Source organism: Equus przewalskii, chromosome 29 (assembly GCF_037783145.1).
Source record: "Equus przewalskii isolate Varuska chromosome 29, EquPr2, whole genome shotgun sequence".
Lineage (NCBI taxonomy): Eukaryota > Metazoa > Chordata > Mammalia > Perissodactyla > Equidae > Equus > Equus przewalskii.
In genome coordinates, this window is record NC_091859.1 from 38,010,658 (window position 1) to 38,027,836 (window position 17,179).

At 37.9% G+C, this 17,179-nt stretch overlaps 2 protein-coding genes across 19 annotated transcripts in view; one reads left to right on the top strand and one right to left on the bottom strand.

The window, feature by feature from the left end:
• ST13 (ST13 Hsp70 interacting protein) overlaps positions 1-12,291 on the bottom strand; it is a 28,452-nt gene extending 16,161 nt beyond the window's left edge. The window contains exons 1-4 of the mRNA XM_008519783.2: positions 11,644-12,291; positions 6,021-6,078; positions 4,163-4,238; positions 2,127-2,197 (exon numbers count right to left, since the gene is read on the bottom strand). Of these exons, the coding sequence (XP_008518005.1) occupies positions 2,127-2,197; positions 4,163-4,238; positions 6,021-6,078; positions 11,644-11,753 (315 nt within the window). The 5' untranslated portion in view covers positions 11,754-12,291. The remainder of the gene's footprint in view (positions 1-2,126; positions 2,198-4,162; positions 4,239-6,020; positions 6,079-11,643) is intronic.
• Positions 12,213-17,179, top strand: part of XPNPEP3 (X-prolyl aminopeptidase 3) — a 74,975-nt gene continuing 70,008 nt past the window's right edge. For 4 of the 18 annotated variants that reach the window (XR_011534526.1, XR_011534527.1, XM_070599447.1 and 1 more), the window contains exon 1: positions 12,247-12,434. Coding sequence is in view for 5 of the 18 variants with exons in the window: in XM_070599447.1 (XP_070455548.1) it covers positions 12,371-12,434 (64 nt within the window). In the remaining 13 variants the exon portion in view is untranslated. Of the gene's footprint in view, positions 12,783-12,834; positions 12,973-17,179 lie in introns of all 18 variants that reach the window. The other 14 variants (XM_070599456.1, XM_070599452.1, XM_070599458.1 and 11 more) reach the window with 11 other exon arrangements.

The window sequence follows — 17,179 nt, forward strand, 5'->3', positions numbered from 1 at the left end:
TTCCCACAGGTGAAGTTTCAAAGAACTCACGGTCAAAATATCCACACATCACAAATACACAAGGTACCTGAAGGAGCAAGAGTCAGGAAAAACAGGAGAAGAATAAGACCGGTAAAGAAATTAATGTGTTTAAGAGAAAAAAGGCAAGTTCTGAAAATGAGTAAGGAGCAAGAGACTTGTAAATAACCAAGAGAAGTTTAAAAAGAATCGAAGTGAAAAGTATCAAAATAAAAATCGTAGGCATTGAATTAAAACATCAATGAAACAGCTGATTATAAAAAGAAAGCATACATAATTCAGCAGAGGGATAGATGGAACTGAACAGTGAAAAAGTCTAATATATGTCTAACTAGGGCTCCAGAATGAGAGTAGAGAGAATGGGGAAGAGGCAATATTTGAAAGATATTAGTTGAAAATGCTCCAGAGCCAAAGAAAATTAACAACCCTACAATTTAAGATGCCAAATAAATCCCAAGTAGGATAAATAAAAAGCATTATAAACCTAGACACATTGAAGTGACACAGCACCATTAATAAAGAGAACACAACTTAAAAAAATTCCTTTTACAGACAATGACGAAAGGTACTTATATGTTCTTAAACACACACAAGATCTTTATGAAGAAAGTGTTAGTAAGTTATTAAAAGACATTAAAAAAAAAAAGACATAAAAATTAGATAGCACATTCATGGATAGTTAATCTCAACAGTGAGGAGATGTATCTTCTCCCTAACTTGATTTAGATTTAACACAATTCTAATGGGGGGAAAAAATCCTAATTTTTTTTGGGGGGGTGGGGTGGGGCTTGACAATCTGATTTTAAAATTTATGTGGAAGAACAAAGGGCCAAGAACAACCCAGATACTCCTGAAGCACTGGGGGTCCTTCCCCACCAGATAACAAGGCCTAGTATAAAGCTATGTAAGACAATGTGTCATCAGCACACGGAAAAAATTAGACACGTAGAATAAGAGAGCACCAAAACCGACCCACACATATACGGAAACAAGTGTATTTTGGCATTGGTGAGGAAAAAAATTCTTCACTAATGGGACTGACAGGTGGATTAAACGTGAAAGCCAAACAAAATTTTCAGAAGAAAAACAATACATTACAGCAATTATAACCTTGAGGTAATAAAGCATAATATATAAAAGTGATCAATTTTACTGCACTAAAAGATTGTGTTTATTAAGACAACATAAGGAAAGTAAAGACAATCCATAAACTAGGAGGAAATGTGTGGAGTACATATAGATGACACACTGTTCGTATCCAGAACATAAAATGAACTATAAATCAGTAAGAAAAAGACAACCACCAAGAAGAAAAATGGGGAAAGTTAGGAAAGTCATTCACAAATACCTGTGAATGACCAATAAACATTAAAATATGCTCAACTTTATTAGAAATCAGGAAAATGCAAACTAAAAGCCATGAGGACATACCATTTCACACAATAAGACTGGCAAAGATGAAATCTGACAGTATCAAGTGTTGGTGAGGATATGGACCAACCTTTTAAGCTGCTATTACTATATTACACTGTTTCTCAAGCTTTTTTCCATTATCAACCCCCAAAGGGCCTTTTCAGACATTTTTTCTTAATTCTCACCCCCTCCATTTTAATACTACAGATACACTGCATATATGTTAATGTGTTACGACCCTTTGGAGCACTACTAACCATTGCAATATCTAAGTTTTTTTCAGGCCCAAACTCCCAAGAACCATTTTCACCACCTGGAAGGCAATATCGTATCTGTCGTGACAAAACCATTTTGGAAAACAATTTGGCATTAGATATCTCATTAAATAGGCAATTCCCCTTATAGATATAAATGTTAGCTGAACTCTATAGTTTAAAGAGCAGTCAAACCAGATGCAAATTGAAAAAGCAGGTAAACAGAAAATAAGGATATCAGAGAGTGTTAGAGAGTATGATTAAAAATAATGGGAATTTTCGCAAATATTTTAAGCAGTAAAATAAATACTTTCCTAAATGCCTTAAGTCAGAGAAAGATTTAACATGTGCTTTCCAGGAAGAATTATGTCACAAAATCATTGCAGTAGGTGGGACCTTCACATCCCTTACAACAAGCAGAAAATAAGCCATTAAACTTACCTCTACATTTTCATCTCCCATTTCTTGAGGGGCATCAGTGTCTGGTTCAATCACACCTTCATTGTCAATTTCTGCCAAAGAAAATGATATGACTCATGCTGTCCAATACAGTAGATGCTAGCCACATGAGACTATCAAAAACTAATCAGCTATGGGGCCGGCCTGGTGGTGTAGTGGTTAAGTTTGGCACACTTCGCTTGGGCAGCCCAGGTTCGTGGGTTCGGATCCTGGGTGCGGACCTGCATGACTTGTCAAGCCACGCTCCGGTGGCAACTCACATACAATATAGGAGAAGACTGGCACAGACGGTAGCTCAGGGCCAATCTTCCTCAAGCAACAAGGGGAGGATTGGCAACAGGCGTTAGCTCAGAGCTAATCTTCCACACCAGGAAAAAACAAACAACCCACTAATGAACTAAGGCTAGTGCAACCGATGAACTGAATATTTTACTTTATATTAATTTTATTTAAATTGATGCACTGTAAAATATTTCTCCATTAAACAAAACTTTATTGTTTCAGTAAGACTACATCTTGTTTCAACTGCTGCATCAGTAAGATATATACCATCATGTTGTAGTGGGAACGTTGACAAGTGCATAGTTTCTAGATATTACACACAGACACACCACTGATTCAGTCAGCATCAACAAGCTGATCCAGTTCAAATATTTTGTTTTAAATACCAATGTACTATTTTTTTAAAAAAATTTTATGCAGATAGGACTAGTTATACTGATAATTTGATGTAAATCATAATGAAATTTAATTTTAATATAATTATTTTTGTTTCAAAAAAATAATATGGATAAATTTTAATTTTAAAATAAAGGTATATTACTGATGCAGAAATGAGCCCCAAAGCTATCACTATAACCAAAACAGTAAAGAAAGAGACTGGAAAAAGGAATGTTGCAAATTTCATGATGGACAACTGTAATTTACTATAGCAAAGCAAAACAAAATAAGAGTTACACATAAAAAAACTTTTAAAAGGAACAGACAATATTCAGAGACATTTTTAGCATTAAGAGTGAATTTGATGAGTTTCCTCTTAACGGTCAAAAAAGGATGAAATTAAAATCAGCTACCTGAAATCAGAATTAACATCCAACAAAAAAATTTTAATCAATTTTTAACAGGAACTGAGCTGCTAACTTTATATCTAATTATAAAATAAGCTTGATTCACTCACAAAAAAGAAAATGCTTTAAATGGAGATGTGGCGCTAAAAAAAAAAATTATAGTTATGGAATTGCCAGAAAATTGTACGACTAAAAACAATATTTTACAAACAGTGACACATCTTCAATTAAGCCCCCCAAAAACAAGCCCATTCTAACCATATCAAAGATCAACTTATTCAAAATTTGAAAAATTCAAGTACTTTTATTTAGCTTTTAGATAGGTTCTGAGAATTAAGAGATTGCCCAGTTAATAACTGAGGTATGTATTTATAGTCTCAAAGGACTTCCAAATTTACAAAGAGATTTTGTCAATTTGAGGCCTAAAAAACAATACAACCAAACTTGGTAGAGAAATCAATTCTTCTAAAATGAACCAGTTTTATTAACATGGATGCAAGTACTAAAGGAAAATAATATTTTGGTATTCAATTCAGTTCTAAACATATGTTTAGAACAACCTGGGATATGACCTTTTTCAACTATAAATTTCATGATGTTTGAATATGGAGCAAATATTTCCCCAAAAAAATGTAACACCTGCATTGAGTTGCATTATTAGTATAAAATACACTCTGGATTTTGAAGACTTAGTATGAAAAAAGGGAAAATATTTCATTAATAATTTTTCCATATTGCTTACACATCGAAATGTATTTTAGACATATTAGTTTAAATATATAATTTGAGTTAATTTTACCTGTGTATTTTAAAAATGTGACTACTAGAGAACTTTAAGTTTCATATGTAGCTTACATTCTATTTCTATTACATAGGGCTGCTTTAGTCAATTTAGTAAAAATCAACACAGGATCTTATGAAGTCATCAAATACAAACTACCAACTCCTCACCCAGATCACTTTCCTCACTTGATGGTTCATCTGTCTTTACGTTTTCCTCCACCTTCTTACTATCTGTTTTTTCTTCCTAGCAGAGGAAAGGCAAACAATGCTATTAGTATTTAATAACACACCTAATATATATACTAATTTACACAAATTTACACAAACTATTCACATCCATTATATTTCAGTTGTTAATGCTCCCTTTCTTGGTTTGTTTTAGTAAATTAGTTTTAGTTTGCTGTTTTCATTTCTTTTTTTAAATTAAGTATAGGTCCAGTCCCTCATCCAAATCTTTTAGATGATGAGTTTTAGAATTTAAAAACTTTTGGATTCTAGAAAATTAATACAATGCATATACCATATATTATGTAACACCCTCAATAGGCACTGCGGTCCACAACTCTGCATAATCAAACACATTATTTCTGCAAAATAAAGTTTGGCATTTGTAGTAAGTGGGAAAAAGACTGAACAGTCTCATGTCTTTTCAGATCACATTTTATTACCAAACAAATTTACTAAAATGCTTTACATTTTCAAGAGTTTTTGAGTTTTGAAATTGTAAATAAGACACTATGAAACTGTAATACACAAATGATGAAAATTCAAAGAATTTAAATACACACATGACGAAAACCAAATTTCCTGCCCATCCTTTAAGCAACCAGTGTGGTTTCTTGCGTGTCCCATTCTAGATATTCTCTAAGTATATAAGACAACTCTGCACTTTGACTTTTCCATTTAACAATGCTGTGTATCTTAGCGACTATGCCACGATCAGCCCACGTAGATCTATTTATTCAAACTGTCTTAGTATTTCATAAGTTACGTAACCAGTTACTTAGATTGAAAATCGAAATCAAAGCCCTACCTTATTACAAAATATTTGTTGAGTCCCTACCATGTGCAAGGTGCTAGATGCTTTAGTATATTCTGAGTAAGACCAGTCATATTCTAAATCGAATAAAAAGTTATTAGCAGAGATATAGCTTAATATAATTTTGCATGTTTATCTTCATCCATGTTTATCACATGGCAAAATATCCTATCCAGGGCTCACAAACTAGCGAACTCTGAGAGATGAGTCATCTAAAAAAAAAGACTAACTACTTTTGGGGCTTTTGCTTAACTTCTCTCATTTCACTTGTTCAAAGATAAAACTTCTAATTTCATATCCAAAGAGATAAACCTTGTTCAGTGTTCTAAATAATAAAACAGCAAATTTTCTTATCAATTTGAGACAGTTAATTAGAAAACTGTGGAAAAAATCTTTTTAGACATGAAGGCAGAAAATAGGAGAAATACGAATTCTGAAGGGAGCATTCATAAGAGTATAGCCCCCCATCTCTCAACTTCGGCTACCAGTAACCTCCTCCTATCTCCCACACCCTTTCGGCAAATATGCTAAAGCAACACCATGAATCATACTCAAACATTCCTCAGGTAGTGGCAGGGAAGAAAAACTTGAGAATCACTGATTTGGGCTAATTGTTCATTTACTTTGCAGACATTATTAAACAATAAAAGTACCTATAATGCATAAAACACTGTACTAGGTGCCAAAGACACAATGACAAAGACTACAAATGCACACAATTACAGGGCTTCCTATTCATAGGTCATGCGTATAACATACACGTAGCATTTATTTTCATTTATTCTAAAATATGGTAAACATTCAACCCCAAATTCTCAGTTTTAAGTCAGATTCCAGAGACTTGATGTCCAAACAGAAATTTTACCAAGATTTTTTTCTAAGTGATCTTGGGGAAATCAGGAGTGGTAATTTGAGTAGCAGTTAAAAAACCCTAAAAAGCCTTATAATAATTTATCACTAAACATATAAATAAAATTCATAACTCACCTTGATATTTTCTTCTGATTTAGTTTTATGAGTAGCAGGTGGTATTTTACCCCCCATGCTTGAGGAAGATGAGAAAAAAGATATTTGTTTAGAAAGCTAAAAATCACTGAGCCAAGCAACATTCATTTATGCTGGAAGAAAAGTCAGACATTTAGATGGTTACCTTGTCAAACACTGAAGAGTAAGCTGAATTCATCTGAATGCTTCAGTATTACTAGTAAGTTTCCTTCAGCTTAAAATTTTATTTATTTTCTTAGCATACTCGTTAATGAAAATCTAACCCTTACCTTGCCTCAATAAGCCTAACAAACAAAATTACACAGCTTCTCTGTGCCCATTCCCAGAGGAAACAGAAAAGAGGCAGAGAAACACGCAACAACAAAATCTTTTGTGTAAGTTGTTTAGTTTAGAATTCAGTAGGTATAGCTGAATTCAAAACTTGAATAGGTCAATTCATTAAAATAGTCTATGAAATAATTATAAAGACACAGTGTAATCATTCAAAATGTTTGTTTCGACTCGGACCTGAGAATTCTTCTTGCTTATATTCATAGACCCTTCATATTATAGATTTTCTTGTTATCCTTCTAAATTTTCTCGTTATCATTCAAAATCCGCCCATTAGTACTTCCTCTTGACCTTGCAAGCCCTTCTTCCCCAAAGATTCCAGGGCAACACCATGAATTACATACAAATAACTTAAAAACGAGAAAAAAAGACTACAAAAATTTAGTGCTATGGGCCCTGCCTGGTAGTGTAGTGGTTAAGTTCGCACTCTCTGCTTCAGTGGCCTGAGGTTTGCAGGTTCGGATCCCTGATGCACACCTACACACTGCTGATCAAGCCATTGTGGCAACGTCCCACATACAAAACAGAGGAAGAATGGCACAGATGTTAGCTTGGGGACAACCTTCCTCAAGCACAAAGAGGAAGACTGGCAAGAGATGTTAGCTCAAGGCCCCTCTTCCTCACACACAAAAAAATAGTGCTATATGCTCCATTTGGGGTAGACAATGAAGCATATGGGCTGCATGCAACTGTCCAGTGACTAAAATGTTCAATGGATTAAGGGCACTCACTCAAGGAAAGTGAAAGCTGTACACAACAAAGACAACTAAAATTCGCCTTAAAAAGTAAAAAAAGCCATTAACTTTTATGTCAAACAAGGAGACCATATTAACCTGGAAAACAGAAAGGAACCTACTTCAAAATACCTTAAGTGTTGATCCTTTTTAACTGCAGTTATCACATTCATATTTACATTCATTTCAGGTGGGTGGAATTTCTCGACATAGGGTTGTGTACATTAGATTTAAATGGATATTGGTCTTCCAAAGTTCTTTTAACAATTTATACCTCTTTTAGCAGTGTATGAGAATTCTAATTGTTCCACGCCTTGGCCAACCCTTAGCTATTGTCTATCTTTCAAATTTTTAGCCATTTTCATAGGTGTGTAGTGGTATCTCACTGTAGTTGAGTCCCTTTTCATATGTTTATTGGCCATCTGAATAGCCTTTTTTGGTAAAGTTCAACCCTCATCCAGCTTTCTATTAGGTTGTCTATCATATTTATTTATAGGTGTACTCTGTAGATTCTGCATCTGAGCCCTCTGTCAGTCTTATGTGTTGCAAATATCGTCTCCCACCCTGCGGCTTCCCTTTTCACTCTCAAGGTTATCTTTTGACGAAGGAAACATGAGACAAAAGTATAAATGTAAAATAGCAAACGTAATAAACATTTGGAATTTCTTATTAAGCACCATTGAATCAACAAAAATGTGCACACTTTTCCCATTCTGTTTAATGTGAGAGTTATAAAAAAATACCTTGTTACTCAACTACCCTCAATAAGGAAAAATGGCTCCCATATGCCAATAAATAAATTACTACATGATCCAAAACATCTTTGTTTGCAACTCAGAAAAGTAAGATGATTTAATAAGGAACAGGCATGTAAACACAACAAAATTTTTTAAAATTCTGTTCCAAGGGAAAGAGCACAGTAATCAAACACTAGTTCTTTGCAGTTACATTTTAATGAAGACACAGGGTTTCTTAAGTTGTGTTTTTCCCAAGTTTCAAAATACAGCATCCAGGAATGTATTTAGGATGACGTTCAAACAGTTATAACGTTCTAACTTACGTGAAAACTTTGGGAAGTGATACTCCTGCCAGAAAATATATTAAACTACATCTAATCCTAAGGAAAGATCAGACAAACCCAAATTGAGGGAAATCCCTTAACTGGCCCAATAATATTCAAAATTGCCAAGATCATGAAACACTGAAGAAGTGTTTCAAAATGAAAGAGACTAAGAGACATGACAACAAAATGCAACATGTAATTCTGAGAATTAGATAGTATGAATGTGTCAGTACTAGTGCCCCAAGTTTGATGGTTGTATTATAGAGACTGTCCTTATGTGTAAGAAATACATACTCAGTGGTGTTGGGGGCGCAATGTTGGAAAGAGTTCAGGAAAAAAGCTCTTTCTACTGTACTTGCAATTTTTATGCAAGCCAGAAATTGTTTCAAAAACATAAAAAATTTTAAAGCTTGAAGGAGCGCACAGGAGGGTTTATTCATAAGCTAGATTTAGAGTTTCTCACATTCCAATTCTAGTTAACTACTGGAAGGTAACACCAATTTATAGGTAACAGAAATTTCTCGTAATGCTTCCAAGATTTAAAACAAGCTAGTTCTCCGCCAAAAATGGCAAATTGGGACATCGCCAGTATAGGCTTTTATATAATAACTAGGGCTAGTGCAGAAACCTTCCTCATATGGGATTACACAAGACTTCATTCATAATTCTCTTAATTTGATAATATACAATCTGCTTTGTGCTATAATTACTTATGCACATGTACAAAAAACCTGGGTGCTATCTTGTAAATTCCTTGAGGGTAGAAATGCATCCTTCATTTAAATATTCACTTCATTTAAAATATTTACTGAAAAGCCATGTGCCATGGCAGGAGATTAGAATACAAAGTTACTTTCTTTGATCTTAAATTACCATAAAATGAAATGATTAAAGCACAGACAAGATACAAAGCAGACAAAAGGTGCTGAATGGGAGAAACAGACAATGCTTCTCCCTCTAGAAAAACAAAAATACCCCAAACTTATTTGCTGAAAATATTGTTGTCTCCCTGGATCTCCACTGATACTGGGCCAAAAAATTTTTTCTTTGTATTTCCCTTTGTCCAATTTAAAAGGTTGTTAAGCTAATAAATTCATAACATCAAATAAAACTTTAAGCTAAGAACAATGGTAAAAATTATGGCAAATATGCAAATACTCTGTTCTTCAACGTCTAAGTCTGGGTATTTATGACTAATTTAGTGGGGACGAGAGGAGAACTCTGCAATGGTTTCAAGTTGAGGAACCCTAATAGTAGGATTAGGTCCAGTAATATTCCCAGACCTGGAAGTCTCCACATTCAGCCCAATCTCTTACAATTTTGGAGTGCTTTAAGAGGACTGACATGAAAGCAGACAAGAGAGGAAGTGATACACCTTGAGCAAAGCCCTCAGACTACAAAAATTTAAGTTTAAACTTAGAGACAGCAAAAGCTTCCATGCTAATATCTCAATTTAAATTCAGAATAAGGCCCCCTACACAGGCCAAGGTGCTTCATCCCATACTTAACAATTAAGTATGCTACAAGAAAAATATAAATGGAATCAGGAAAAAACCCCTGGAATTCCCTATGGGAAATGTTAAAGTAAGATACACGGCCATTTTGGGGAAAACAATGCCTGACAATATTTTCCAGACCTTAAATTGGAATTCTCCACATAGCTACAATCACTCCAGCTCAAATTACATCATTCTTAGATAGGTTTCAACTTTTTCTTCCCAGCGTCCCCTGTTCCTCTCTAGGAGTGGAACAAAACATTGTATCCACTCAGTATAACCTTCATTCTTGGTGCCAGGTATTTCCTGGAATTTTAGGAACAATTTAATTGTAGGCTCTTTCCTGTAATGAGTAGATATGAAAGGATAAAAGCCTACAAATAAGTAAGACATTTGGATCATCAAGTTATTCAGCAGAGAAAATGACTAAAACCTACTCCTCAATGCCTAGTCCTGAAATTTATCTAACAGCATCTTGTGGGTTTTTCCGTTGAAAAGCGAGGAATTTGCAAAAACGGTATTCTTGTTAACTATTGTTAACAATAGTTACTAAGTTACTACAGTAACTAATCGTAAGTGTTCAGAATTTTACCTATATAAAATGAACAAAAATCCTACACTACAGTAGCTAAAAAACTGATGGGGAAAAAGAATATTGAGAAACTTCTTACAGGAAAAAAATTATTATACCACCATATACAATGTTGACAGATTTTAACTAAAGTTTCTTCCTTACAACTAGCCTGTTGGAAGAAATACTCTTTCAAATATTTCGTAATCGTGGGTTCCTCCTCCCCCTTGGAAATGTTCCTAAAACAAACATCAAAGTTTAGGGTACCACCTCTTAGGAGTCACATTGCTTTGCACTGTCACTACTCACCACCATGAGGTGCAATTTGTATGTTCTCTCTTTTAAATTACCCACCAATAGCAGTGACTAAAAACTATCTCCAGGAAGATTTCCCTTTCTCCCATAAGTTCCCCTCCAATATGTAGAATATTAACCACTATCACATGGTAAATATCAAAACGAACTTCGGGGTCAGGCCCGTGGCCCAGAGGTTAAGTTCGCGGGCTCCACTTCGCCGGCCCAGGGTTTCCGCGGCTCGGATCCTGGGCGCGGACATGGCACCGCTCATCAGGCCACGGTGAGGCGGCATCCCACACAGCACAACCAGAAGGACCCACAACTAAAAATATACAACTATGTAACAGGAGGCTTTGGGGAGAAAAACGAAAAATAAAGTCTTGAAAAAAAATTCTCTATTTACTCATCTGTATCCTTAAACAGACAGTACTTACACTCTTTCCTAGATCTAGCTCAATGCCTGTTGAATTAATTCCATGCACGTAGCGAAGTACTCTAAATTTAAGGGTAACAAGAAGAGATCATGCTAACACGCCGGTCCTTGAAAAATCACTTTTTTTTTTAAGCGTTTGGAGTGACTACCACTGCGGTGGTTTAGTAAGTAATTCCCAAAATAATTCCATGCAGTTAGAATCGCTCTAAGTTATAATCAAACACAGTTACCAGTTTCATTATAACTCATTAAACAATAACATCATTACTACAACATTATTTAAAGGCACAACGCGTAAAGGATCTCCTCTCACTGCGACCTAGGCAGACCACCAGAGATGTAAAGACAACTCCACGCTTGCACCTTTCACCCCGCCTCACGCCTACAGTGCCCAAGTCCTCGCTATCGTCTGCATTTCTATTTCGCCCAAGACACACCCCTGGCGACCTCAGGGTGCAGGGAACCCAGCTCTGCCTCCTCCTTCCCTGCCTCTGTACTATCTAAGCCTCCCGATCCTCCATTAGCCCCTGAAGCCGCCCCCCTTTCCTAGCCAGGAGTCGAATCACAGGGAGGCGGCGACTCCGCTGGCCCTCGCTCCCCGCTCCCCGCTCCCAGCCGCGGCCCAGCTCCCCCTCCGCCGTCCCTCTTCCCACCCCAACGGTCCTCAGGCCCCGCTCTCACCTCTCCACCCACTCCCTCAGGAAGCGCAATTCCTCGGTGTGCAGAACGCTCGGGTCCTGCTTACACATTTTCACGAAGGCCCGAAGCTCGCTCACTTTGCGGGGATCCATGGTGCGCAGGCGGCGGGAGACGGCGCGCTCGGCCGACGTTGCTGCCTGATTCCAGGCCCCGGTGCTGGCTCAGCGTGACCGCGTAGAAGGGGGCGGCTGCCGCGAGGCAGAACAGACTAGAACCTCCCTGGCCGCCGGCCCCTCCCTCCCAACGGTCTCGTGACCCGGGTCCTTCGCCTGTTTATTCCCACTCCCTCTACCTCTGCCCTTGCGCACTGGCTAGAACCTTCTAGAAGCGTGGCTGTTCGCGTTGTTGCCTGCCTCTCTACGCACGCATTCTTTACAGTATTCTTAACTCTGAACCAGTTCCTTGGATGGCTGAACCCGCTACATTGTGTTCTCAAGGAGGCGGGAGATATCATTCCCTACAGTGAGTCATTTAGAATTTAAGTAGAGCACGACGTCATGACGCCAAAAGGACCGCCCGGCCGGAGCAGCGGTCACAGCTCTGGCAGTGACGTCAGTATTCTGCGCCGCTGTGGGAGGAAAGCCCGGCGTGCGGCGCGGGCCGGAAGAGGAGGGGCGTTTGGCCGGGTTTCCTGGCGACGCAGGCCTCCGGGTGGCAGCTTCTCCCGCTGGTTGTCTCTTTCAGTTCCTGACGCGTGAGCGAGTCGGTCATGCTTTGGTTACTTTCGGCTGCTAAGCTGGTTCCCGCTGTAGTAAGCGCCCGCAGCCTCTCAGGTTAGACTCACTTCCCACAGTGTCCTCTCCGGGGCTTGCTCTCTGAGAAGCCTGAGGCGCCCCACAGGCATCCAAGTTGGTCTCAGGCGATCCCTGGTTCGGCGGAGCTCTCTTCTGCTGGGGTCTCCACTCTTAAACCCTCTGTGCGCTCCTCGGATATCTTCTTTACCTGCTGCTCCTGGAAAAGCGTGGGCCCTGTGTTCGCTCTGCTGTTGAGGTATTCTTGGAAGCGAAGTGGCTGCACACTCGTGTACCGTCCCCCAGAGGGGCTGACTTCAAAGTTACTCGGACTCATAGAAGTTGTGTCAGTTGTCACGCACGCTTAGGTGACAGAGTGTCTCACATCAGGTAGCTCTTGTTTCTGTTGGGTTGACTTAAAATCCTATTTTCGTGTTTTCAGAGTTAACGAGAGCTGGGTCCAAAAGGTACAAGAAACGTATATTGAGTAACACAAATCCTTTGAGCAGTTCCTCTCAGAAGAGGTTATGTTTGGAAATACTCTTCGGGCTTTCTATGTCTTAAAGCCCTGTGTGTAAAGGTAAGATGAAGGAGTCCCAGAATGAGGGGGACCATTTTATAGGGTGTGCTCTATCGCGAGCAATTAATCTGATGAACATAAAGCCTGATCAGTGAAAGCCAAATCACTTACCTTGCAGGCAGATCTGCCATTCGATCATATTTCGTTTTTGGTGGGCTGATATATGAACAATGTGTGAAACAGAGCATGTGGTATTTGACATCAAAGCTCTGTCTTGGCGTATGTTTCCTATGTTGATATACTTGGATTTATTGAAAATGGAATAGTAGTTATATCAAGACTTACTCTTTAAGAAATAAAAGAAAATAAAAAGTAAGCATTGTCCAGTGCACAGACCTTGCTCTTCCTTTTAATAGTTAAGCTGCAGAAAGCTGTCACTCTCCGTGGGAGTAGGTGAATAGATGTGCAATTAGTCAATCACAGAGGCTGCAACCTATGATTTAGAGCTGGAACCATTCTTTGCTTGTGACTTTTTGGGTTTGTTGAGGCTTTGTGTAAAACCTGAATAATCAAGGTTTAGGACTAGATACTGGATTGTACACACCCAGATGTTTGAAAGAAATATTCATTATGCTTCGTTTTGCCTCAATGGAATAAATAAATCTAACCACTTCTTATACTAACATCATAAAATATATATTAGCTTTTGAGTAGATGAGTAATCTGCTTGGATCTTCATAAGTCCAATAAGTTAGGACAGATATCCTCATTTTACTGATGAAGAACTGAAACTAACACGGGATTGCAAGTAGCAAGTCAGGAATTTCAGTTGTATGATTGCTGTCTAGTCGTTTTTCTGTTATACCACCCTAGGTCTTACTCTGGCTTAGAAGAGTCCTTTTGGAACTATTTAGCCAGAAAGAATGTATGTTCATTCAATAACTTTTGAATTAGTAGTCATTGTGGATGAGTCTCCACTTCTTTGGAGTTGCTCACAGTCTAGTCAGAGTGATAGACAAGCAACAGCTAAATGACAATACAGCAAAGGATGGTAATAGAGTCTTGACTCAAGTGACATGGGAGCTCAAAAAAGGCAGTAATGGGTTGTAAATATTATGTCTTTCTGGGATTTTACTAAGTTTTAGAATTTGAAAATTTCACTGACTTGAGGTGCTCATAAAATAGAACGTTGAATGTTTGTGGTGCTCTTGGTTGCCCTTCTTTAGAAAGGCTCTGGGTACGGAGTATTGAGTACCATAGGAAACTTTCTCATCTGTGAAAGTCATGTGTTCCTAAAGTGAAAATGTTTTGACTAGCTAAAGGTTAACCTAATTAAGAGTGGGATTTCATTAGTTGGAATATGCAGTTATTTACACCATGTAGTCATCTGAGAAAAAGCAAAATAAAGCACTCCTCATGCATAAGTAAGTTGTATTTTAAAAATATAAATCGTTTAAGATAAATATAAGTCTGAGATGGGGAAGGGACATATTGAAAATATTAAAGAATAAGTAGAGAATATTTTTTAGAAGTCTGTTTGTGGGGCCGGCCCGGTGGCATAGCAGTTAAGCACACGCATTCCGCTTTGGTGGCCCGAGGTTCGCCGGTTTGGATCCTGGGTGCAGACATGACACCACTTGGGGAGCCATGCTGTAGTAGGCATCCCACATATAAAGTAGAGGAGGATGGGCACTGATGTTAGCTCAGGGCCAGTCTTCCTCAGCAAAAAGAGGAGGATTGGCAGCAGATGTTAGCTCAGGGCTAATCTTTCTCAAAAAAAAAAAGTCTGTTTGCAGTTAATTCATTCAACGAACATTAGTTGAGCACCACATATGGGTACTGAGCACAAAGTTTCTAACATCACGGGAAACAGACAAAAAAGCAAGACCGATAGAGGTCCAGTGGTGAGGAGAAAGAAAAAGTGATATTTTCCAGGAGCAGGGAGGGACAAAGAGGAAATGTGGGCATGCGTTTAAAGATTAGGAGATAAGATTTGAGACTTGAAAGGCTTTCATCAAGCAGTCTAGAGTAATGGAGCCATCCTGGCTGAGGGAATGTATAGGCTCAGAACTCTGAAACAGAATGCCTGGTACAAGGCTTTGCAATCATTGGTAAGCCTGGAGGAGCTTTTTTGAAGCATATTCTAGAGCATATTAATATGTGTTGGCACCAGAATGGTTCTATGGTCAAATAAGTATGGGGAATGCTGCGTTCCATAGTGCCCATAATAGACTAATTCTAAGTCTCTGAAGAAGGAAATGTATTTGGCAGTAATTTCCAAAATGTATGTGACTGTGGAGCCCTTTTTCTGTGGTCTTAGACTGGTATCCCTTGGAACACATTTTGGAAAAAGTTGGCCTCCAGCCTAAGATGTATAGAAAGAGGTGGTAGAAAATCAAGTTGGGAAGAAAGCTGGTGGCTGGCTCCTGGAGGGTCTTATATATTATCTTAAGAAACAATGAGCTTCTTCCTTTAGGCAGTGGGAAACCATTGAGTAATTTTAAGCTGTGGAGTAAGATTAAATCTGAATTTTTAGTTATCTGTTAAGGGTGGAAAAATGGACTGGAAGGCAAGTCATTTCATTCTTAAATTTTCAGAGACACTTGTTTTTGCTTTTGTTGTTGGAAAATTGCATTTTTTTCCAACTCTGATTAGTCCCACTTACATGGTGACACATAAACTCTGCTAAATACCACATTTTATACAAGTAGCATTTAAAATACGCTAAACTTTCGTGATTTTATTTTCTGAAAATAAGCTTTAAATGCTAATTGTCCTCAGTCCCTCCTATAGAATAAATGACCTTTCCACCCACCTACCCCTAAAAATCATACAAAGTGAAACAAAAGCTCGCGCTTTACTACCAGCAGTCATTTTAACTTAGTAGACATTATAATTTTTTCTGGTTTCCAAATTTGTTGCATTGCTAAATATCCCTGAACTGTATTTTGCTAAAGTTGATTGGGGTTTAGTGCTGCTAGATTATTTGCTGCTATCTTTAAGTCACATTAAAATTTACAGTAATTACATTTCTAAGAGATAAAAGATTAAAATAATCTGATCAGTATATCTTTTTGCTAAAAAAAGGAAGAATTCAATGACAGAGGAACATGCAGGATGCAAGGCATCTCAAATGTGGCACATCCAAATTTAACACCTGCAATTCCATCTCAAATGAATGGCAGCTCCCTTCTTCCAGTTGCTAAGGCCAAAAACTTTGACTTCTGTTGTACCCACCATCCAGTCTGTCAGTAAATTCTGTTTGGCCCTCCCTTTAGAATATATCCAGAATTTGGTCACTCTTTACCACCCCTACCACCATCACCCGGGATCAAGCGACTACAATCTCTTGCCTGGATTGTGATAGCCTGATTTCCCTGCTTCTGCCCTGGCTTACTTTGAGTCTGTTTTCAATGACAGAGGCCAGAGTGGGCTCGTTTAAATATGTCAGATTATGTCGCTCTGCTCAGAGCCTCCAGTGGCTTCCTGTCCCATATATAATAACAAAGTCCATACTGTGCTCTAGCATAATCTGACCTCCTGTTACCTTTCTTACCTGGTCTACTTGCTGTCCTAATCAGCCACACCAATCTCCTCCCTCTTGCTCAAACCAGACTGCAGCCCGCCTTACATAGGGACATTTCACTTGCTAATCCTTCTGCCTGGAATTCTCTTTCACCGGGTGTCCATGTGGCTAACTCCTTCCCTTCCTTTAGGTCTTTACTCAGGTGCAACCACCACTTTTCCCTGGCTACCTTCCTAAAATTTCAACCCTCATACTCTAAAACTTTTATCCCCTTCCTGTACTTTATTTTTTTCCTTAGCTCCTATGACTAACATTATATTTTAATTAATATTTGTTTATTGTCTCTCTCCAGTTTGTAAGCTCTATGATAGCTAAGATTTTTGCTGTTGGTTCATTACTGTATCCCAGGTACCCAGAACACTATCTGACAAACAGTATGTACTCAAAAATGCTATTGAATGAATGAAAGAATGAATAAAAACAATAGGCTGAGAAGCAATATATTTTGAAAATGAAATAATTACAGGAGGCTAAGAAGTAATCGTGTTGAAATTAAACTAAGTTCATTAAAAGAAGCAAACATTCAGCTCAAACTACTTGCTCAATATCTGATATATCTGTAACTTATTTATTTTCCTTCCATCATAACCCTAAATTACAATGGCTAAAGATAATATTTTAGAGTAATCTATTTGTAGATCCTGTGTGCATAGTCAAAAAGAAAATAGAAAGTTTCCTATC